This window comes from Mobula birostris, chromosome 17 (assembly GCF_030028105.1).
Source record: "Mobula birostris isolate sMobBir1 chromosome 17, sMobBir1.hap1, whole genome shotgun sequence".
Lineage (NCBI taxonomy): Eukaryota > Metazoa > Chordata > Chondrichthyes > Myliobatiformes > Myliobatidae > Mobula > Mobula birostris.
Genome location: NC_092386.1, coordinates 6,595,711 through 6,619,485, shown reverse-complemented (window position 1 = coordinate 6,619,485; position 23,775 = coordinate 6,595,711). Strand labels below are relative to the sequence as shown.

Below are 23,775 nucleotides of genomic sequence, written 5' to 3'. Positions count from 1 at the left end.
CTGTTACTGAAAGTGCATTTAGAAAGGATGTGCTGAAACTGGAGAGGGTTCAAAGGAGATTCACGAAAATGATTCCAGGATTGAATGGCTTGTCATGTGAAGAGTGCTTGATGACTCTGGGCCCCTGTATTCACTAGTATTCAGAAGAATGAGGGGCAACCTTATTGAAACCTATCAAAAGGCAGAAGGACGATAGAGAGGATGTGGAGAGGATGTTTCCTGTGGTGCGAGAGTCTAAGACCAGAAGACGCAGCCTCAGAAGACGCAACCTCAGGGCGTCCTTTTCGAACGGAGATGAGGAGGAATTTCTTTAGCCAGAGAGCGGTGAGTCTGTGGAATTCTTTGCCGCAGGCAGAGTGGAGACCAAGTCTTTATATATATTTAAGGTAGAGATTGATAGATTCTTGATTGGTCAGAGCATAAAGAGATAAAAGGAGAAGGCAGGGGAATGGGACTGAGAGGAAAATAGGATCAGCCATGATGAAATGGTGGATCAGACTCAATGGGCCAAATATCCTAATTCTGATCCTATATCTTATTGTTCAATGGGTGAACAAAGAACTGTGGATGAGAGCTGGTTTAAATAGGCTGTGTGTGATGAATTAGAAACGAGTGGCAGATGACTTCAGTTAGCTAGATGTTGACTGGGAGGTGCCTTCCTGTGCAGGCCTGACACCGATGAAGGGTTTCAACACAAAATATTGTCTGTTTTTTCTTCTCAATAGATGCTGCCTGACCTGCTGAGTGGCACTAGCACTTTGTGTGTGTTGCTATTGATATGGTACATATATTTTCATGAATATAACTCAAAAAGGCATTAACTGCTTGCTCTGTTTTCGAAGAGATATAATCATTGTTCAAGGCAAATTTTGCACACATTTCATTTCCAACTACTTAGAGCTGTTGCTTTGTAGGTAGAAATAAGTTTTGTTGTACTTCAGCAAGTGAAGTAAAGCAAAATAAATGTAATTGGAAATTATCTTATATTTCATTAGATTTGTCACATGTACATAAAAACATCGAAACTTACAGTGGAATGAGTCAGTAAACAACACAGCCCAAGGATGTACTGGGGACAACCTACAAGTTTTGCCAGGCTCCTGGTGCAAACACAGCATGCCCATAACCTGCACACCTTTGGAAGGTGGAGGGAGAGGAGAGCACCTAGAGAAAACCCAGATGGCCATGGGGAGAACGTGTAGACTCCTTACAGTGGTGGGAACTGCACCCTGATCACTGAACTGTGGCATTGTCAAGTGTTCTGCAAACTGCTACACTACCATGCTGCCCACGTTATGCATAATATGACAACTATATTTTACAGGTATATATGTATATATAGGTAAATAGATAGATAGAGAAAAAAAAGTTCCATGTGGCATTTAATTTCCACTGTTATCTTTCTTGTATCTTATTTTTAAATTAAATATAAAAGAAAAATTAAAAAGAATGATCAGAGTAATAAAGAAGTTTATCTTTATTTTTGGTGGTGGAGTGCAGATACGTCTCTACTAGAGGAGGTGTAAGGTGCTCCTTCCTTCCGCTATCCTGCAGGTCACCTTGGGCAAGGTGTAGCACTTGCTTAGCCCCACCCCCACCCCGATCAGCGTCATGTAAAGCCACAGGAGCAGGTGGTGGATGGTCGTACGATCAGCTGGTGCATATCACAAGTCCTGGTTATGCGACCATTGACGCCAGGCAGACAATCTCTGAAGAGTATTGATAATAGCTGGGGTCAAAGTCAGCATGGTTTCTGTAAAGGGAAATCTTGCCTGACAAATCTGTTAGGATTCTTCGAGGAAGTAACAAACAGGGTGGACAAAGGAGAAGCAGTCGATGTCATTTACTTAAATTTCCAGAAGGCATTTGATAAGGTACCTCACATGAGGCTGCTAAAAGAGATAAAATCCTATGGTGTTACAGGAAATATACTGAAAAGGATAGCGGAATGGCGGACAGGCAGGAGGCAGTGAGTGGGAATAAAGGGGACCTTTTCTGGTTGGCTGCCAGTGTCTAGTGGTGTTCCTCAGGGATCAGCATTGGGATCACTACTTTTCACATTGTCAATGATTTAGATAGTGGAATCGATGACTTTGTGGCAAAGTTTGCGGATGATACAAAGATAGGTGGAGGTGTAGGTAGTGCTGAGGAAGCAATGCAATTGCAGAAGGACTTAGACAAATTCGAAGAATGGGTAAAAAAGTGACAGATGGGAAATACAGTGTCGCTTTGCTGCTGCTTACATGTGGGAGGGGGGAGGTGGGGGGCCTCGGGGTTCTAACATTTAACTGTCATTCATTCTTTGGGGAACTCCTCTGTTTTTGTGGATGGCTGCAAAGAAAAAGAATTTCAGGATTTACATTGTAAACATTTCTCTGACATTAAATGTACCTTTGAAACTTTTGAAGTCTATGATAATGCATTTTGGTAAAAGAAGGACAATAGTGCAGACTATTATCTAAATGTGGAGAAAATTCAAACATCAAAGATACAAAGGGACTTAGGAGTCCTCATGCAATACTCCCAGAGGTTAATTTACAGGTTGAGTCTGTGGTAAAGAAGGCAAATGCATGTTGACATTTATTTCAAGGGGAATAGGATATAAAAACAAGGAGATAATGCTAGAGCTTTATAAGATACTAGTCAGGCTGCACTTGGAGTACTGTCAACAGCTTTGGACCCCATATCTCAGAAAGGATGTCTTGTCATTGGAGAGATTGTCATGATGAGAGGCATTGATTGTGTGGACAGTCAGAGGCTTTTTCCCAGGGCTGAACACGAGAGGGCACAGGTTTAAGGTGCTTGGAAGTAGGTACAGAGGAGATGTCAGGGGTAAGTTTTTTACTCAGAGAGTGGTGAGTGCATGGAACGGGCTGCCAGCAATGGTGGTGGAGGAGGATACAATAGGGTCTTTTAAGAGACTCCTGGGTAGGTGCATGGAGCTTAGAAAAATAGAGGGTTATGGGTTACCCTGGGTAATTTCTAAGTCAGTACATGTTTGGCATGGCGTTGTGGGCCGAAGGGCCTGTATTGTGCTGTAGGTGTTCTATGTTTCTACGTAGATTCCAGAGGAGGTTCACAAGGATTATTCTGGGAATGCAGGGGTTAATGTATGAGGAGTGTTTGGAAGCTTTGGGCCTGTACTCACTGGAATTTAGAAAATGTGGGGAGATCTCATTGAAACCTACCAAATGCTGAAAGGACTAGATATGTTTCCTTTGGAGGGGGTGTCCAGAACTAGAGGACACAGCCTCAAAATTGAGGGGTGACCTTTTAGAACAGAGGTAAGGAGGAACATTTTTAGCCAGAGAGTGATGAATCTGTGGATGCTCTGCCATAGACTGCGGTGGAGGCCAAGTCCGTGGGTATACTCAAAGTGGAAGTTAATAGATTCCTGATTGGTCAGGGCATCAAGAGATATAGTGACAGGGTAGGTGTATGGGGCTGGGTGGGATCCAGGATCAGCCATGATGGAATGGCACAGCAGACTTGATGGGCTGAATGGCCTAATTCTGCTCCTATGTCTGATGGTCTTATATTTATTGCCATGGCTTGTACAGACAGCTAGGACACAGCATCCATGGTCGATCCCGACCCACAGAGGCCTCACAACACCATGGTTGGAAAAATAAACACTGATATTTTTCTGTTCCTTGCATTTGACTGTTTTACTGTGACAATTGAAAGAAATAATTAATTATACCTTGCTGAGCTCTTGCAACATTGAAGTTTGCATCCAGTAGCAGCTTGGCAATGACTGATTCAATGTCTTCACCAACATAGCCGGATTGTGTGAGGCACGTACAGTCACAGATTGCAAATGGCACATCCAAGCACTTGGCCAATGTTTGGACCATCAATGTTTTCCCTATGAAAGACCAGCAGGATGCTTAGACTAAAAAAGACTTACTGCTATTACATTAGAGTGTAGAATGTACAGTGGGACACATCAAGATCAGTACATTTTGGCCCAATTAAGCAAATACCCCAACTAGCCAAAGTTTTATGGAAATAGTTTAAAAGTCATATCAAGTTTATAGTTATTTAAGTATGTAAATGTACACCATCAATAAGACATTTCTTAAGATCAAGGTGTAAAGCACAGTAGTATTCATAATAGACATATAACACACAATAACTTAGGAAAGTAAGAATTAAATCTACAAATGAATTATGCATAAATAAACAAAGTTAAGTGCAGAAATTAAATATTGTAGGGTATAACAAATTAACTAGTTACACTTTGAATGCAATGCACCGGGTAGTTCAGAGGCCTAATGGCCTGAGGGTAGAAGAAGTTGTTTCCATTCCAGATGGTATAAAAAAAGACAAACTACCATTTAACTGAATAAAATTATGTATTTAAATGAAATACAGAACAGATTAGAGCACTATCAATACTGCTACAGTAATATAAAACTGTATTAGTTTCTAATAGTTATCAACGGAGGAATTAATCCAGTGTACTGTCCACTTACACATTCTTTTGATTGACTGTAAATGAACAAAATCAGCACAGACACCTAGTGTCAATAATGGACTGCTCTTCATCAGAATCAGTTTAATATTACCGGCAAATGTCGTGAAATTTGTCGTTAAGGGCAGGAGTAAATTATATTACATAATAATAAAATATGTGAATTACAGTAAGAAGTATATGAAAATATATATATATTAATGCAAAACAGTAATGAGGTGGTAGTCATGGGGCTCATTGTCCATTCAGGGATCAGATGGCAGAGGAGAAGAAGCTGTTCCTGAATTGCTAAGTGTGTGTCTTCAGGCTCCTGTACCTCCTCCCTGATGGTAGCAATGAGAAGAGGGTATGTTCTGGGTGATGGGGGTTCTTAATGATGGATACCACCTTTTTGAGGCATCACTGCTTGAAGATGTCCTGGATGCTGGGGAAAGCTAGTGGCCGTGATGGAGGTGACAGAGATTACAACCTTCTGCAGCTTCTTTTGCTCTTTGCAGTGGTCTCCTCATGACAAACGGTGATTCAGCCAGTTAAATGCTCTCCAAGGTACCAATGCTCTCTGGGAAGAGGTCACCAACTCTACGTCAGGCATTCAATGCTTCCTTGTCGACATCTAGTCTGCTCAGATCATGGGGATGTCTTCCATGGAGTGTCATGCTCTTCCATTGGTTAACTCTTTCTTCAATAGTGATAATTTCTTCATTTTTCTGGGTTGCGTTTTCAATTAACTCTAGTGGTGTGGACTTCTTATCTGAATTGCATATGGTCATATAGAGTGCTGAATCCTGTTTTCATTGATGAAAAATATCCTTGGAAGTTTCATCAGACTGTTGTGTAATTTTTTATGTCTGTTATTTCTCACCCTCTTCAGTCCTAGGCAGTATTATTATTATTATTATTATTATTAATACTACTACTAAGTTATATATTTGCACAATTTGTCTTCTTTTGCACATTGCCTGTTTGTCAGTCTTTGTGCATAGTTTTTCACTGATTCTATTGTTTTTTTTTGTTCTACTGTAAATGCCTGCAACAAAATGAATCTCAGAGTAGTTTACAGTGACATATATATACTCTGATAACAAATTCTCTTTGAATTTATTTTTAAATGGCTGCCGTGGTTTCACTTTAACAATTGAAGGTTTTGGGATGTTTTGAGACAAGTGGCAAATGAATTTTGCAAAAATGATCATTTTTGTAAATGTCAGATTAGTGCTTAAGCAAGCAATATAAGTTTGTCTTCGGGGGAGGATTTCTTCATCCCAGAACAAAAACAAAACATTGAAATGCATTAATACCTGAACCTGTGGGTCCAAGCAGAATGATGTTGCTTTTGTCAAAATGAACAGCGCTATTAACATTATCAAAGTTCTTCCGGAAATTTCTCTGTAGTACTGGTTGCTGTGATAAGTAAGTCACGGGTGGAATCAATCCTGAGATGTTCATTAGTTCTGTGGGAAAGAAAAGATGGAACACCTTATATCTCCTTGTCCACAGCGGAGTCAAAACAGCATTGAATAGGCATTGAGACAGGCACATGAACAAAAGAGGAATGGTAGAATAAGGAGGAGATGCAGGCAGGTGGGATTAGGTCAATTTAACAACGTTAGGACCTGTTCTCCTGCTGAGTTGCTCTATTTTCTATGTTCTCACTAACTTAGGAGCACCAAGTTTCTGGGAGTACACATAATGGACGATTTCACCCGGTCCCGCAACACCACATCTTTGGCCGAGAAAGCACAGCAGCGTCTCAACTTCCTGAGGAGATTCAAGAGAGTGAGGTGCCCCCTCCCCACCCCCTCCATTTTAGCCAATTTTTCCAGGAGCACCATCAAGAGTGCCCTGACCAGCTGCATTGCTGTCTGGTACGGGAATTGCAAGGCATCTGACAGCAAGTCTCTACAACGGGGTGCGAGGACTGCTGAAAGGATCATTGGGGTCTCTTTCCGCCCATCAGAGATGCCTATCAGGAGTACTGCGTATGTGGGGCCCTCAGCATTGTCAATGATCCCTCCCATCTCCCTTGACCCCCCCACCATTGGGCAGGAGGTACCATAGCATTTGGTCCAGAACTGTTAGGATGGGAAAGAGCTTCTTCCCCCAGGCCATGAGAATACTGAGCTCCCTGCCACCACCAGGTCTCATCACGTATGAAACACCTGCAGCATTAACCTGTTTACTTTCTAACTTGTATCTTATGGGCACTTTATTATTTGTTAGTTTATATGTAGTGATATTACTTTATGTGCTTGTGTGTGACTTATATGTACTGTGTTGTGCACCTTGGTCCAGAGGAACATTGTTTTGTTTGCTGGTATACATGCGTATGGTCGAATGGTAATAAACTGAATTTGAGCTTAAATTTGTGGGAATCCCTGGTCCGTGACTGATGAAAATGGAGCAGCATCTCAGGAGGTACTGGGAACGTCGCGTTTCTTCAGCAGAAACACAGAGGAGCCCAGTATGAACATGAAAAGGAAACTACCATCTCCTATACTCCCCACCCACATACTCACCCACCAGTCATCCGTCTGTCTGCCCACCCAATCAAACACATCCTGCCCCAGCTGTGGCAGAGTGCTGGGTCACACATTTGTCTCATCCACCATGTCAAAGCTGGGGTGGAATATCCCCCAAACCTGAGGAACTGTCTAAGAAAAAGAGAGAAAACTTGCCTCTTGACGAGCTGGGGAAGCCGTGACCATAACCCTCGGAATGTTGTGTGACATGGGACGGAATATTATTTATAAGCCTTTTATAGTGATTGTAGACGGCTACTGAGAGAACTTTCTTTGCTTGATTTTGGCCGATAATATATTCGTCCAAAATGCGATGGAGCTGAAACCAAAGATACTTGATAACATTTCAATACTGTGAGATACATTATAAAATATAGATGAGAGGTAGTGATTGTCCCTCTGATCTTTTGAACCTGCTCCATCTTTCATTGATGGAGACTAATCTTCCCCTGCAGAGTTATCTTCCTTCACTATCCCCATATCATCCAGTAATATCATGAAGGATCCCACGCACCCTGCTCATGGACTGCTTGTCCCAATCCCATCGGGGAGGATTTTTTGTTCTCCTTTAGACCCGAGTACAGGAAATGACATTAAACAATCTTGAATCTTGAATATCCCTCAATTCCTTTAATATCAGGAAGTCTACCTGTACCTGCTTTGAGTTAACTCACAGCCCTCCGGTGTAAAGATTTCCAAATAGTTAACACCCACATGGTAAAGAAATTTCTCCTCATTCCAATCCTGAATAACCTTCCCTTCTAAATGAATCTACTAATTTCTATGTCTTTGGACTATGAGAGGAAACTAGAACACCCAGAGGAAACCCACAGAGGCACAGAAAGAACGTACAAACACCTTATGAACAATGGTGGGAGTTGAAATTGGTTTACTGGCGCGGTAATATCATCGCGGTAACCACGATGCTAACTCTGCCGTGGACAGTCGCCAGCCCAATGGGGCTAGCAGCCCCATCCCGTAAAATCCCAGTGCAAAAGAAACACCAACATCTCCTGCCTGGGAAAGGAATGGTACTCATGTAGGTAATGTGAAAGACTGGGCCAGGACAGGGGACTCTGGTGAGCTGCTGTTGGCGGCCCATGCCCCAGTTTATTGATTTATTGGTTGATTGATTGAGTGAGATATAGCACAGAGTAGGCTGTTCCAGCTCTTTGAGTCACACCACCCAGTAACCCCCAATAAAGCCCTATGCTAATCACAGGACAATTTACAATGCCCAGTTAACCTACTAACCAGTATATCCACGGACTGTGAGAAGAAACCAGAGCACCTGGAGGAAACCCACATAGTCACAGGGAAAATGTACAAACTCCTTACAGGCAGCGGTGGGAATTGAACCCGGGTCACCTGTACTGTGCTACCGTGCCGCCCCAATGTTCTACCTCCTGTGTTCCATTCCATCTTTAGCACAGCACCTCAATTAATAGGGATCAGTTTACTTAAATTCAACCTGACAACCATGTACAAAACAACACACACAAAATGCTGGCGGAACGCAGCAGGCCAGGCAGCATCTATAGGAAGAGGTACAGTCGATGTTTCGGGCCGAGACCTTTCGTCAAGACTAACTGAAAGAAGAGATAGTAAGAGATTTGAAAGTGGGGAGGGGAGATCTGAAATGATAGGAGAAGACAGGAGGGGGAGGGATGGAGCTAAGAGCTGGAAAGTTGATTGACAAAAGGGATACAAGGCTGGAGAAGGGAGAGGATCATGGAACGGGAGGCCTAGAGAGAAAGAAAGGGGGAGGGGAGCACCAGAGGAAGATGGAGTGTAGGCAAGGAGTTATAGTGAGAGGGACAGAGGGAGAAAAAAGAGAGAGAGAAAAAAAGGGGGGAAATAAATAAATAAATAAATACGGGATGGAGTCAAAAGGGGTGGAGGGGCATTAATGGAAGTTGGAGAAGTCAATGTTCATGCCAAAAGGTTGGAGGCTACTGTCAAGATGAAGCCAACTTGGTAGCCTTTCTAACTTTCCAGCTCTTAGCTCCATCCCTCCCCCTCCTGTCTTCTCCTATCATTTCAGATCTCCCCCTCCCCCTCCCACTTTCAAATCTCTTACTATCTCTTCTTTCAGTTAGTCCTGACGAAGGGTCTCGGCCCGAAACGTCGACTATACCTCTTCCAATAGGTGCTGCCTGGCCTGCTGCGTTCCATCAGCATTTTGTGTGTGTTGCTTGAATTTCCAGCATCTGCAGATTTCCTCGTGTTTGCGTTTTAAAACCATGTACAAAATTCTCTTTAATGAACAATAAATACCCACAACCAAAAAGGTGAGAGTCTTACTTCTTTGGGTGCTGGCAGATTCACCTGGCAGTCACTTTTGTTAGCCATATGCCACAAACCAACTTCGTTGTAATTGTTTGCAGGAGATGTTTTTGAAGTCAACATCAGAAAGAAATGCTGGCAAGCATTGCATTTTACAAATGGAGCAGCATCTGGAAAAGATCATCTAATATTTTATACATATTAAATCGTGTAGATCATCAAATATTCTATTGGCAACCAGGAACCTAACACATTACATGAACATAATGTTAATAAAATCATAGGATATAGAAGCAGAATTAGGCCATTTGGCTCATCGAGTCTGCTCCACCATTTCATCATGACTAATCCGTTTTCCTCTCAGCCTCAGGCTCCTTTCTTCTCCCTGTATCTCTATTCCCTATCCAATCAAGAATCTATCAACCTCTGCCTTAAATATACATAAAGACTTGACCTCCACAGATGCCTCTCCCACCATGGGAAAGATTCTCTCCACATCCACTCTCAAGGCCTTTCAACGTTCAATAGGTTTCAACGGGATTCCCACTCATTCTTCTGAAATCCAGTGAGTAGCATTCATTTTGAGAGGACTGGAATATAAAAGCAAGAATGTAACGCTGAGGTTTAAAAAGCCATTGGTCAGACCGCACTGAGAGTATTGTGAACAGTTTTGGGCCCTTTGGAAAGATGTGGAGGAGGTTCACAAGAATGTGGAGGAGGTTCACAAGAATGATCCCATGAATGAAAGGATTAAAATATGAGCAGCATTTGATGGCTCTGGGCCTGTACACACTGGAATTTAGAAGAATGAGGGTGAATCTCATTGAAACGTAGCAAACCCAGATAGAGAGGATATTTCTTATAGTTGTAGAGTCTAGGGCCAGAGGCCACAGCCTCAGAATAGAGGAACATCCATTTACAATAGAGATGAGGAGGAATTTCTTTGGCCAGAGAGTGGTAAATCTGTGGAATTTGCTGCTACAGATGGCTGTGGAGGCTAATTCATTGGGTATCTTTATAGTAGAGGCTGACAGGTTCTTGATTAGTCAGTGTGTCAAAGGTTACAGGGGAGGGGAGAAGGCAGGAGAATGGGGTTGAGAGGGATAATAAATCAGCCATGATGGAATGGTGGAGCATACTCGATAAACCGAATGGCCTAATTCTGCTCTTATGGTCTTATAGTCTTGTAAATCATTTTGAATCAGATCTGAAGATGTCATGGAACCAATGTTACAACAATAGGTTTCAAACTTCCCCTTAGGAAAAATAACCAACTGTTCAAGCGAACTGTTAACCACCATTTTCTCTAGGGTATTTGGGGACAGGTAAAAGAATGCCTTATTACTAATGTCAACATTATGTGCATGAACAAAGAATAGAAAGCGAACATTTATAAGACCATAAGATATAGGAGCACATACATAACAGTAGTCATTGTAAATAAGCAACATCCACCGCTGTCCCTGTATCTAAAAAGACCAAGGTAATATGTCTGAACAACTGGCGTCCTGTTGCACTCGCATCAATAATAAGCAAATGCTTTGAGAGGCTGGTCAAGGACTACATCAGCAGCTGGCTACCACCCACACTGGACCCCCTACAATTCGCCTACTGACACAACTGATTGACAGATGATGTAATAGCCACAGCTCTACACACTGTCCTTACACACCTGGAGAGGAGAGATGCTTATGTGACAAAGTTCGGCATTCAACACCATAATTCCCTCCAAGCTCGACAAGAAGCTCAGAGACCTCAGCCTTCACCCTGCCTTGTGCAGCTGGATCCTGGACTTCCTGTCAGATCGCTGGCAGATGGTAAGAGTGGGCTCCCTCACCTCTGCACCTCTGGCGGACACAGGAGCCCCTCAGGGCTGTGTACTAAGCCCCCTCCTTTACTCTCTGTACACCCGTGACTGTGTCGCCACCCACAGCTCCAATCTAATTAAATTTACTAACAACACTACGTTGTTTGGCCTTATCTCAAATAATAACGAGGTGGCCAACAGAGAAGAAATCATCACCCTGACACAGTGGTGTCAAGAAAACAACCCCTCCCTCAATGTTACAAAAACAAAGGAGCTGGTTGTGGACTACAGAAGGAACGGTGACAGGCTAACCCCTATTGACATCAATGGATCTGGGGTTGAGAGGGTAGAAGGTTTAAGTTCCTTGGCATACACATCACCGAGGCCCTCACATGGTCTGTACATATCAGCTGTGTGAAGAAAAAAAGCACAACAGCATCTCTTTCACCTCAGATGGTTGAAAAAATCTGGTGTGGGTCCCAAATCCTTTTGTACAGGGGCATTATTGAGAGCACCCTGACTGGCTGCATCACTGCCTGGTATGGGAACTGTACCTCCCTCAATCACAGGACTCTGCAGAGAGTAGTGTGGACAGCCCAGCGCATCTGTAGATGTGAACTTCCCACTATTCAGGACATTTACAAAAGGTGTGTAAAAAGGGCCCGAAGGATCATTGGGGACCCAAGCCATCCCAGCCACAAACTGCTCCGGCTGCTACAATCCAGGAAACGGTACCGCAGCATGAAAGCCAGGACCAACAGGCTCTGGGACAGCTTCTTCCACCAGGCCATCAGACTGATTAATTCATACTGGTACAGTTGTATTTCTATGCTATATTGACTGTTCTGTTGTATAGTTTACTGTATTATTACAAACACTAATCTATTTGCTATACTATTTATTACAAATTGCTAATTTGTACATTGCACATTCAGAGACATAGTGTAAAGATTTTTACTCCTCATGTATGTGAAGGATGTAAGAAATAAAGTCAATTCAACATATTTTTAGCTTTATTAGTTGATTTGCATGAGTTGGTCCATTGGCAAACCCAAAGTTTAGCTCCTTGGGTAGTCTAGCATTGATACCAAAGATCAAATCCTGAAGATTGATCAGAAGCAGGGGCGTATCTACGGAAAATAGCGCCTATGGCAAGCACTGAAATTGCGCCCCTGTCCAAACATCTGACACCCATCTTTTAGATAACTTTACCATAATATCAGCTCAAAAATACAAGTCAAGCTCGTTAATCTTTTAACTAAAAAATTATGGCAGTACATGAATATTATAACTGTACTTTCCTCGCTTTCACTGATGCTAAGTTGTCTATGATGTGATCAAAGTCAGTTTTTTCAGTTTCTTCTCTTTCTACACTCAGCAGAGCAAGATCACAGAGTCTGCCTTGACCCATGGAGGCTCTCAAATACGGAAGTATTAGTTTTAACTTGCTGAATGATCTCTCACAGCTGGCGATGGAAACTGCGATGGTTAGCATTATTTGAATAGCAATGCGAAGATTGGGGAAGACGCTGTCATCTCCACACTGAACAGTAAATTCAAGAAGCTCTTCAGGTCTTGATATTTTCAGGTTGACCTGCCTTGATAGCAATATTTTGCAATCCAAAATTTCTTCATATAGCTGCTGTCCATCAACATCAGAGCTGTACAATTCCCTCAAACTTTCGCACTTCTTCTTTAGGTCGTTACTCTCAGCGCCATAACACAGTGCCTCGACATCGAGAAGGAACCCAAACTTGGAGTCAGTGTCGTGCATGAGCGAACCTTTCATCCATTTCTCTGTGAAGATGGTCGAGTGTTCCCTTCATGACTCTTTCCATTTCCTCCTTAGCGGTTAACCCAGCGTCTCTTGAGTTCTCATCAGCCATTTGTTTCTTTCGTCTCTGACTTCTTTCAACTTCAATATTCCATTCTTGACAGAGACCGACTCCTTCTTCAAGTGATTCACTGACCAACACTTCTCTTTTATCATAAAAATGATCTCAGAGGGCTTTCAAATCCAGGGCAGCATCGTGGAAGTTCATGCTAGGATCCTGCAGCCTCTTTTGAATACGGTCAATGCGAATGAGTACTTTCTTCCAAAATCCTAGCAAAATCAGAAAATCGCAACTCAACATGCGGTTGTACAGCTGCCTTATGTCACTTCTTGTTTCACTGGTTTCGTTTTTATTGTCTATCGTGTCCTGGAGAACTTGAAGTATCTCCTCAAGGTACTTGTTGACGGGCTTCACTGCTTCTGTCCTTGCACTTCACCTGGTTTCAGACTCCGACTTAACAACCACAGGCATGGTGTTTTTGAGCTTTTCCCAGCACTGTGCTGAACGAGAGAAAAACACGTAGAGAGCTTCGATGGTTCCAAAAAACGTAACCATCATTGTATCCTGCTTGGCTGCATGTACACCCACCAAGTTGAGTGAGTGATTGTCGCAATTCACAAACACTGACTGCCAGGTTGTTTTTCTCACTTATTCTTTGATGAACACCACTTCTGTGTCCAGCCATCACAGCAGCGTTGTCATAGCACTGTGACCAACAATCTTGTAGCTCCATTTCGTCCTTCTCTAGCTGTTTCAAGGTGTCTTCAACCAAGCTTTCAGCATCCTCCTGGCTTATCTGGATAAAACCAAGGAAGGACTCTCTAACACGGACTGTTTTCCTCTCAAAATCAACTTCCACATAACTCACTACTTCTGACATCTGCTCACAGTGTGCCTGATCAGGAGTTGAGTCGAACATGAGACCATAGTACTTGGCTTTACGAATGCTTCTCAGTGAAATCTGGTGAACAGTGGATACCATCATGTGAATGAATTCGTTCTGGACAGCCCGTGAAAGATAAGACGTGGGTCCAGGATGACTTTCCAAATGAGTGAGGTGTTCTTTTATGACAGAGTCGAAGATGGCCAGTAGTTTCAGTAAGCCAAGGAAATTTCCCACATTGGAGTCATCACCTAGCTGAAGTGACTCCCTGCATCCTCGTAAAGCCAGGTTCTGAGTCACAAGGAATTTTATGCAGTGAAGGATTCTCGTCAAGATATCACGCCATTTCTGCTTGTCCTTCTCAATCTGTGACTGAAGTACCACATCAATAACTCCTCTGTTTCCAGCTAAATTTCTTCCCACTGTGCAAAACGTTTCCGATGATTCTTGGCATTTTCATGAACACTAATCCTTTCAGGTGCTTTCCACTGGTTGAATCCACTTTCCTGCTCCACTGAGGATTGATGGTCTGACCGGGAATAGAGAAGACAACAGAAACAAAATGCAGACTTTTTAGAAGGGGAATAGACCAGCCATAGTCGAGTCACTTCCTCACCACGACCATTTCCCAATCTCCTCTTGAACCAAGTTTTGTTCATTGAGCGGTTATTTGTTGGTAGAAAAGGCCCCTAAAAATACTGCAAACCCAGCTTTATTATTTGTGTTCTCAACACGTCAGGCAGAATTGCTTTTCCAGTGTCCTTGTCGAACTTCAGAAGCCCAGTGTCATGCTGTTCAATCACTTCTGGTATGACCGTTCAAGGCTCTTTGACACCATCCAGTTCACTAGGTTCAGTGTTGTCAGGTTCAATCTCGTCAGGTAAAACCCCATCAATAAACTCAACATCACCACCACCACCATCGTCTTCCTCTCCTGTCATGTCCATGTTCTCTGTGGCAGCCTCACTCTTAATCTCGTCATACTCCGATTTATCTGACTTGACTTCCTCCTCGGCTTGTGATGCATTTGTACTTGATCCACCTTCGGATTCTAACAAACTTGTAGTAGGTGCAGGCGACTCCATGGAACGTGTCGAACTACTTGTTCCGGGGTTTTCGAAGAAGGGCACGAAGAACTTGCTCAACTTCTTGGCTTCCTCCGCCTCCAACTTCCTTCTCTTCCGTTCTTCAGCTCCACTTTCCTTCTTATTCGTGAAGAAACGTTTCATGGTCTTCTTACACAATGCTCTGAAATAAGGCCATCCTAGTGCTTCTCACCCATGGTAATCAAAGACAGATCATACATCTGAAGAAAATTCTTTTTTCACTATCTGAGGATGGCTTATCTGACTTTAACAGAAACTGCTCAGTGTCACCCCCTTCAAGTGGCGCCCAGGGCATGTGCATTACCTGCCATAGCTGCCACTGATCAGAAGTCCAGAAATTTAATCCCAATGGCTGGAGACTGGATACTGGAGGACTGTCCTGGAGTTGGAGGCCTGTCCTGGAGCTGGAGGACTGTCCTGGAGCTGGAGGACTGTCCTAGAGCTGGAGGTCTGTCCTGGAGTTGGAGGACTGCCCTGGAGCTGGAGGACTGCCCTGGAGTTGGAGGACTGTCCTGGAGCTGGAGGACTGTCCTGGAGCTGGAGGTCTGTCCTGGAGTTGGAGGACTGCCCTGGAGCTGGAGGCCTGCCCTGGAGTTGGAGGCCTGTCCTGGAGCTGGAGGACTGTCCTGGAGCTGGAGGACTGTCCTGGAGCTGGAGGACTGCCCTGGAGCTGGAGGCCTGCCCTAGAGTTGGAGGACTGCCCTGGAGTTGGAGGCCTGTCCTGGAGCTGGAGGACTGTCCTGGAGCTGGAGGACTGTCCTGGAGCGGGAGGACTGTCCTGGAGTTGGAGGACTGTCCTGAAGTTGGAGGACTGTCCTGGAGCTGGAGGACTGCCCTGGAGTTGGAGGCCTGTCCTGGAGTTGGAGGACTGTCCATGTGGGCAGGTGGAGGGGAAGGTGCAAGAGAAGAAGGGAGGAAAGGGACTTGTTATGCTGTTGTTGTTTTGTTGCTTATCGTGGTCCCGCTTTGCTGTGTTCTCTGTGGTTCTGCTGAGCTTGCGGGGGGGACCAGAATGTGTGGCAACACTTGTGAGCTGACCCTAGCACGCTCATGCTGTGATGGTTGTGAACGCAAATGATTCTTTTCACCCTACGATTCCATGTTTTTTTTTCTTCATAAGCTCCTGACCGTTACTGGGGCATAGGCTGTTGACAGCAGCTCATGAGTGTCCTCTGTCCTGGGCCAGTCTCCCAGGTCCAGGCGTAACCCATCGATACGTCTTCTCAGTGAAGATCCCTCCTCTCCTCCTCTCCCAGAGGTGAGGTCTCCAGAGCTTCTGTTGGCGTTTCTATAGCTCTGGGTTTTTACAGGATGAGGGTGCTAGCCCCATGCCCAACTCGCCTCCTTTCGCAGCCGGACTCCTGACAATCCATGGTGGAGTTTGTTTCCATGTACTGTACATGTGATAACTAAATAAATCTGAATCATTCAGATACCATTATGCAGGCATTATGGACCTTGGGTTTTAGTTTCCTCACAGTTGTCTCAAACAAGTAGTCAGCCATTGACTTGGTACTTTAACAGTTCTCCTGCAAGCTACTGGAACACATCATTAGGCAACCCCCTGGTCATTGTAAAATGTCTCTTGTTTTCACATGACCCAGTATAATGTTTCATTTTCTTTTGATTTTATTTATCAATACAGTGTGGAGTAGGCCCTTCTGGCCCTTCAAGCCACACCACGCAGCAACCTCCAATAACTCCCGATTCAACCCTAACTTATACAATGACTAATTAACCTACCTTTGAACTGCGGGAGGAAACCGGTGCACCCGGAGAAAACCCATGCATTCTACAGGGAGAACGTACAGAGGCACCTTACAGAGGATGCAAGGATTGAAATCAAACTCAGACTCTCCAAGCTGTAATAGCATTCCACGTACTGCTCTGCTGCCGTGGTACCCCAAGTTAAGACAAACAAGCTTGACAATTCTTAGATAGGGTAGAAATGTCATTGGTAACCTAACTATCCAAGTGACTGTACTAAGACTTACAAGTAATTGGTTCTATGTGTATTCTATGACTTCCACATTTTGGGCAGCGTAATTGATCGCAGTTTTTCCTGAGGGAATTATTTGACTGCTGGTACGTTATCTTCATTCCATTTCTATGATGAGCCTGTGAAAGCAGATTAATACAAATTAGCTCCAATTTTACTTCAAATCAGACAGACAAAGGGCAAGGCAGGTGGGAACCAAGGGTTAACTTTACTGAGTTTTGTTTCCCTTCGACTGACAAACTACCAAAGAATCAATATTCATGCCATCCTGATTGATTTTTCTAACTTCCAGTAATTGCTCCACCCCTCTCCCTTCTCTCTTTCCACCACCCATTCTGGCTTCCCTCTTACCTCCTCTCTTCTCTCTTGCCCATCACCTCTCTCTGGTTCCCCTCATCCTTCCCTTTCTCCCATAGTCCACGCTCCTCGCCTATCAGATTCCTTCTTCCTCAGTCCTTTACCTCTTCCACCTATCACTTCCCAGTTTATCACTTCCACCTCCCAGCTCACCTGGTCTCACCTATCACCTGCCAGCTTGTACTCTTTCCCCTCCCCACCCCCACCTTCTTATTCTGGCTTCTACCCCCTTACTTTCCAATCCTGGTGAAGGGTCTCAGCCTAAAACATCCACTGTTTACTCATTTCCACAGGTGCTGCCTGACCTGCTGAGCTCCCCCAGCATTTTGTGTGTGTTGCTCTGGATTTCCAGCATCTGCAGAATCTCTTAGTCATAGTCATAGAACATTACAGCATAGAAACAGACCCTTTAGCCTTTCTATTAATCTGCCTAGTTCGATCGATCTGCACCTGGACCATAATCCCTCAAACCCCTCCCAACCACGTACCTATGCAAATTCCTCTGAAATGGTGATATCAAACCCACATCCACCACATCCTCTGGCAGTTCATTCTGCACTTTCACCACCCTCTGAGTGAAGACGTTTCCCCTGACGTTCCTGTTAAACATTTCACCTTTCACTCTTAACCCATTGTTACATTTTGTTACTCCAGACACTGATGGAAAGAAAAACAAAGGAGCCAGGATACTTGTCTACTTAACTTTTTCTTTAGTGAGGTGCTCACATATGGTATGGTGGCATAATGGCGTCTACCATTCATGTACAGTACATACTTCTGGCATGTAGCTCATAATGAATCATGTAAACAAACAATGAATGCTTAATCATACAATATATTTACAATATTATTCAAATATTACTGAAATATTAAATACACAACTCCCCGACCTCTAGTTGTAGTGTTACCCAACCTCAGTAGAAAAAGCTTGCTTGCTTTTACCCTCTCTATACCCCTGATAATTCTGCATAGCCTTATCAAATCTCCTCTCAATCTTCTACTCTCTAGGGAATTCAAGTGCAAGGTCATGTCTAATTATCATTCAACATACATGAATACTGCCAAGTGAAACAGTGGTGCTCCAGAGCCAAGGTGCAAAGCACGGTACCAACAGTCACAGCTAGCACATACAGTATAAGAAAGCTGTAAACATGCAGTCACACAAAAAAACATAGCCCAAATCCCTAAGTGACATGTCCCATAGATTGATGGAGCACGAATGTTGTCCGTAAGAACAAGCTGACGGACAAACGCACGCATGCGCATATGCAATCCGGCTTGTCTTCCACTGAGCGAACACTGGAGGGCAGCATTGATGCCACACCACACAACCTGCTGGCACCTGCAACAAGCAACACTGCAGCACGAGGCCTAGTCCACACTACAACCGAGGCCATGCAGCTCCCCCACCTCCAGACACACCAATAAACCAGAGTATTGCAGTGTTATACATTTTCAATGCCCAACGGGCCCTTGCGGTTACGAGAAACATGTCCAAGACAATCACTCGCTGTTAGGCTGCAGACCGCCTTTGTACAACAACTCCGATGCCTTTCTGTAGCAGGCAGCAACACAGTCTGCACCAAGTCCAACTCCTCTGCTAACAAGCAACTTATTGATGGGCAGACCTGCGGTACCTGAAGTCCTTAATTTCCAGCGATGTCTTGTGAATGTATAAAAGACATTTAAAAAAGACAAAAGCATCTTTGGTTGACCAGAATAAAAGGCTGCATTCGAGCGCACCACCATCATAACCTATTCAACCTTTCCCTATAACTCAGGTGCTCAAGTCCCGGCAACATCCTTGTAAATTTTCTCTGTACTCTTTCAATCTTATTGACATCTTCTGTTTAAAAAAGTGAACATATATGGTTTATAGTCCAGGGAAATATTGCAAACAAAACTGTACCTGCTTGTTTCTGGAATTATCCTTCTCACAGCCTTCATGTCTTTTGCCAAGTATTGGAGTGACAGAAAATGATCTCAGTGGACTATATGCTGGTTTATGAATCAATTCACAGGAGGTTGCTGCTATTGCTAGGAGCTTTGTCGGGGGCAATAAGAGCTGGCAGGCTAAAAAAAAAAGTACAGAAATTTAACGCTCAGAAACTCCACCTGTCCATTTGAAATTGGAAATGTAATTATTTCACTTTCAAATTTAATAATGGTCCTATTCCATAATATGAAGCTATACCAGTGCCATCAGGAAAGATACTTACTTACACAAGCCCTTCAACGGTACTGCGGCATAAGCTGCTGACAGTAGCTTGTGAGATTCCTCTGTCCTGGGACAACCCTTCATGTTGTCTCCAGGTGTAGCACATCTTCTAGCTGTCCCCTTCCTCTCTCAGGGGTCTTTAGAGCTCCTGCTGGCATTTCTGTAGTGCTGGATTTTTACGGGAGGAGGTTGCTAGCCCTATGCCAAACCTCCTCCTTTTGCAGCCTTGCTTGGGACCGTCCATGATAGAGTTCCGGTTCATTATATGAGTCAAAATATTAATCATGGCAGAGCTTTCAGGAAAGAGAACTAGCATCTTTATCCCAGAGTTGAGGCAGTGCAGTGGTGTAGTGGTTAACGGAACACTTAAGAGCGCAGTGACACAGGTTCAGTTCCCACTTCTGTCCGTAACGAATTTGTACGTTCTCCCCGTGACTGCGTGGGTTTCCTCCGGTTGTTCCAGCTTCCTCCCACATGCTAAAGGTGTACGGGCAAGGTTAGTAATTTGTGGGCATGCTGTATTGGCGCCGGAAACATGTCGACACTTGCCCCCAGCACCTCCTTGACATAAGAGATGCATTTCACTGCATGTTTTAATGTACATGTGTCAAATAAATTTAATCTTTAACTAAATGCCTAATAATACAGTTCATGCACTTAAAGTGAGGTAGGATAGGGGGTAACTTCAAAGGAGATGTGTGAGGCGAGTTTTTTTTTAATTACAGAGAATAGTAGGTGCCTTGAATGCACTGCCAGTGGGGGATTGGGCAGTGGAGGCAAATATGACTGGGGCATTAAAGAGGCTCTCAGATTGGCAGATGAATGGGCAGGAAGTGGAGGGATATAGACATTATACAGGTGTAGGAGCCATGTCACAAACAACAGAAAACCTGCGGATGCTGGAAATCCAAGTAACGCACACAGAATGCTGGAGGAACTCGCAGACCAGGCAGCGTGTATGGAAAAAAGTGCAGCTGATGTGGGCCGAAACCTTTCAGCAAGACTCTAACTATTTTCTGTCTGTCTGTATTGTATCTTATGCTGTGCATTTTTATTATAGGTTACAGTAATTTGTCACATGGGCTGAGGTGAGATAGAGGTGAATGAGTATAGTCATAGTCATACTTTATTGATCCCCAGGGAAATTGGTTTTCATTACAGTTGCACCATAAATAATTAAATAGTAATAAAACCATAAATAATTAAGTAGTAATATGTAAATTATGCCAGGAAATAAGTCCAGGACCAGCCTATTGGCTCAGGGTGTCTGACCCTCCAAGGGAGGAGTTGTAAAGTTTGATGGCCACAGGCAGGAATGACTTCCTATGACGCTCTGTGTTGCATCTCGGTGGAATGAGTCTCTGGCTGAATGTACTCCTGTGCCCACCCAGTACATTATGTAGTGGATGGAAGGAGTATTGTCACATATTCACTCTTTGTGTTGTTAGTTTTAGTTAGAGATAAACTGAGTAGGGTTTTGATGTTTTTGTTGACCGTTTACTTCACTAATATTGCTAATTTGATCATTCCTTTTAGCTGGTTTCGTAATAAAGGATCAATCGTACTTTTTTCAACTTAAAGAGCAGTTATTTGGATTTGCGTCGTACAGTGTTGAGTCCCTCAGTCTCTCAGAGGTTTTGATTTGTTTTTCAAGTAACCACTACAGTAGGCAAAAGGGATTAGTTTAGTTGGGCACTTGGTTACGAATTTATTTGGTTCAGCACAACACTATGGGCCGAAGGGCCTGTTCCTGTGCTGTACCGTTGTTCCATGAAAAATGTAGAATATGGTTCACCTTTGGTAACCTTTTACATGTCAGCAATTGGTTAAACTCTATTTCATAGAGTTATAGAAAATTACAGAAACTAGCCCAACTAGTCCATGCCAAAACCATTTAAATTGCCCACTCTCATTGACCTACACTGAGACCATCGCCCTCTATACCCCTATCATCCATGTACCAATCCAAACTTCTCTTAAATATTGAAATTGAGCTCACATACACCACTTGTGCTGGCAGTTCGTTCTGCACTCTCACGACCCTCTGAGTGGTTCAAAATATTATTTGGAATATTATATAGGATCATTGTTCTTTTGTATAATCTCATCTATTCTAATAGAATATATTTGTCTGGATAATTAATCTCATAGTGAAGAGACAAAATTAGTCTAGCCAAGTATCTTGAGAATTAAGAACATCAAAGGAAAAGACATAATATTCCCAAAACTGCAGTGGGCTAGAGAAGTTTCACTAATCTCCAAAGAAGGTGAATGAAAGAAAAATATAACACAAGAGTAGGCTAGTGAGGAACATATAATAAAAACATTCTCTGACAGTTTTTGCAGGTATTCAAGAAAACCATTAGTTAATGTTAATGTGGGGCCCTTACAAATAGATGCAGGGGAAATTACACTGGGGTAAAATATTTTTTAAAACTGTGCTTGTATTTACAGAAGAGGATGCAGAAACCATCTGAATAATAGAAAGAACTACAGCGTGGATGAACAGGTGAAAGAAATTAGCCTTGGTAGTGCAGCGGTTAGCGTGATACTGCTACATCTCGGGGTGTTAGAGTTCGGAGTTAAGTTCCAATATCCTCTGTAAGTGGATAAATGTGAAGTTATCCACTTTGGTGGCAAAAATAGGAAAACAGATTATTATCTGAATGGTGGCCGATTAGGAAAAGGGGAGGTGCAACGTGACCTGGGTGTCATTATACACCAGTCATTGAAAGTGGGCATGCAGGTACAGCAGGCAGTGAAAAAGGCGAATGGTATGCTGGCATTTATAGCGAGAGGATTTGAATTACAGGAGCAGGGAGGTAACACTGCAGTTGTACAAGGCCTTGGTGAGACCACACCTGGAGTATTGTGTGCAGTTTTGGTCCCCTAATCTGAGGAAAGACATCCTTGCCATAGAGGGAGTACAAAGAAGCTTCACCAGATTGATTCCTGGGATGGCAGGACTTTCATATGATGAAAGACTGGATGAACTAGGCTTATACTCGTTGAAATTTAGAAGATTGAGGGGAGATCTGATTGAAACATATAAAATCCTAAAGGGATTGGACAGGCTAGATGCAGGAAGATTGTTCCCAATGTTGGGGAAGTCCAGAACGAGGGGTCACAGTTTGAGGATAAAGGGGAAGCCTTTTAGGACCGAGATTAGGAAAAACTTCTTCACACAGAGAGTGGTGAATCTGTGGAATTCTCTGCCACAGGAAACAGTTGAGGCCAGTTCATTGGCTATATTTAAGAGGGAGTTAGATATGGCCCTTGTGGCTAAAGGAATCATGGGGCATGGAGGGAAGGCTGGTACAGGGTTCTGAGTTGGATGATCAGCCATGATCATACTGAATGGCGGTGCAGGCTCGAAGGGCCGAATGGCCTACTCCTGCACATATTTTCTATGTTTCTATGAGTCTGTACGTCCTCTCCATGGAATATTTGGGTTTTCTCCAGGTGCTCCGGTTTCCACACACAGTCCAAAGACATACCAGCTAGTAGGTGAATCAGTCATTGTTAATAGACAATAGACAATAGGTGCAGGAGTAGGCCATTCGGCCCTTCGAGCCAGCACCGCCATTCACTGTGATCATGGCTGATCATCCACTATCAGTATCCAGTTCCTGCCTTATCCCCATAACCTTTGATTCCGCTATCTTTAAGAGCTCTATCCATCTCTTTTTTGAAAGCATCTAGAGACTTGGCCTCCACAGCCTTCTGGGGCAGAGCATTCCATATATCCACCACTCTCTGGGTGAAAAAGTTTTTCCTCAATTCCGTTCTAAATGGCCTACCCCTTATTCTTAAACTGTGGCCTCTGGTTCTGGACTCACCCATCAGCGGGAACATGCTTCCTGCCTGCAGAGTGTCCAATCCCTTAATAATCTTATATGTTTCAATAAGATCCCCTCTCAGCCTTCTAAATTCCACAGTATACATGCCCAGTCGCTCCAATCTTTTGACATATGACAGTCCCGCCATCCTGGGAATTAACCTTGTGAACCTACGCTGCACTCCCTCAATAGCAAGAATGTCCTTCCTCAAATTTGGAGACCAAAACTGCACACAGTACTCCAGGTGTGGTCTCACCAGAGCCCCGTACAGCTGCAGAAGGACCTCTTTGCTCTTATACTCAATTGCCCTTGTTATGAAGGCCAGCATGATTGCCTCGTGATTAGGATAGGGTAAAGATCGGGTTTGCTGGCGGTGCGACTTGGAGGGCCAGAAGAGCCAATTCTGCTCTGTCTCTCTAAATAAATAAGTATTTTAAAAAATATATATT

The 23,775-nt window shown here is 43.6% G+C and overlaps 1 protein-coding gene across 1 annotated transcript in view; it reads right to left on the bottom strand.

Annotated features, from left to right (window-relative positions):
- LOC140211489 (ATP-dependent clpX-like chaperone, mitochondrial) overlaps positions 1 to 23,775 on the bottom strand; it is a 127,676-nt gene that overhangs the window by 31,851 nt on the left and 72,050 nt on the right. The window contains exons 3-8 of the mRNA XM_072281232.1: positions 19,179 to 19,342; positions 16,908 to 17,031; positions 9,301 to 9,452; positions 7,153 to 7,315; positions 5,776 to 5,928; positions 3,704 to 3,868 (exon numbers count right to left, since the gene is read on the bottom strand). Of these exons, the coding sequence (XP_072137333.1) occupies positions 3,704 to 3,868; positions 5,776 to 5,928; positions 7,153 to 7,315; positions 9,301 to 9,452; positions 16,908 to 17,031; positions 19,179 to 19,342 (921 nt within the window). The remainder of the gene's footprint in view (positions 1 to 3,703; positions 3,869 to 5,775; positions 5,929 to 7,152; positions 7,316 to 9,300; positions 9,453 to 16,907; positions 17,032 to 19,178; positions 19,343 to 23,775) is intronic.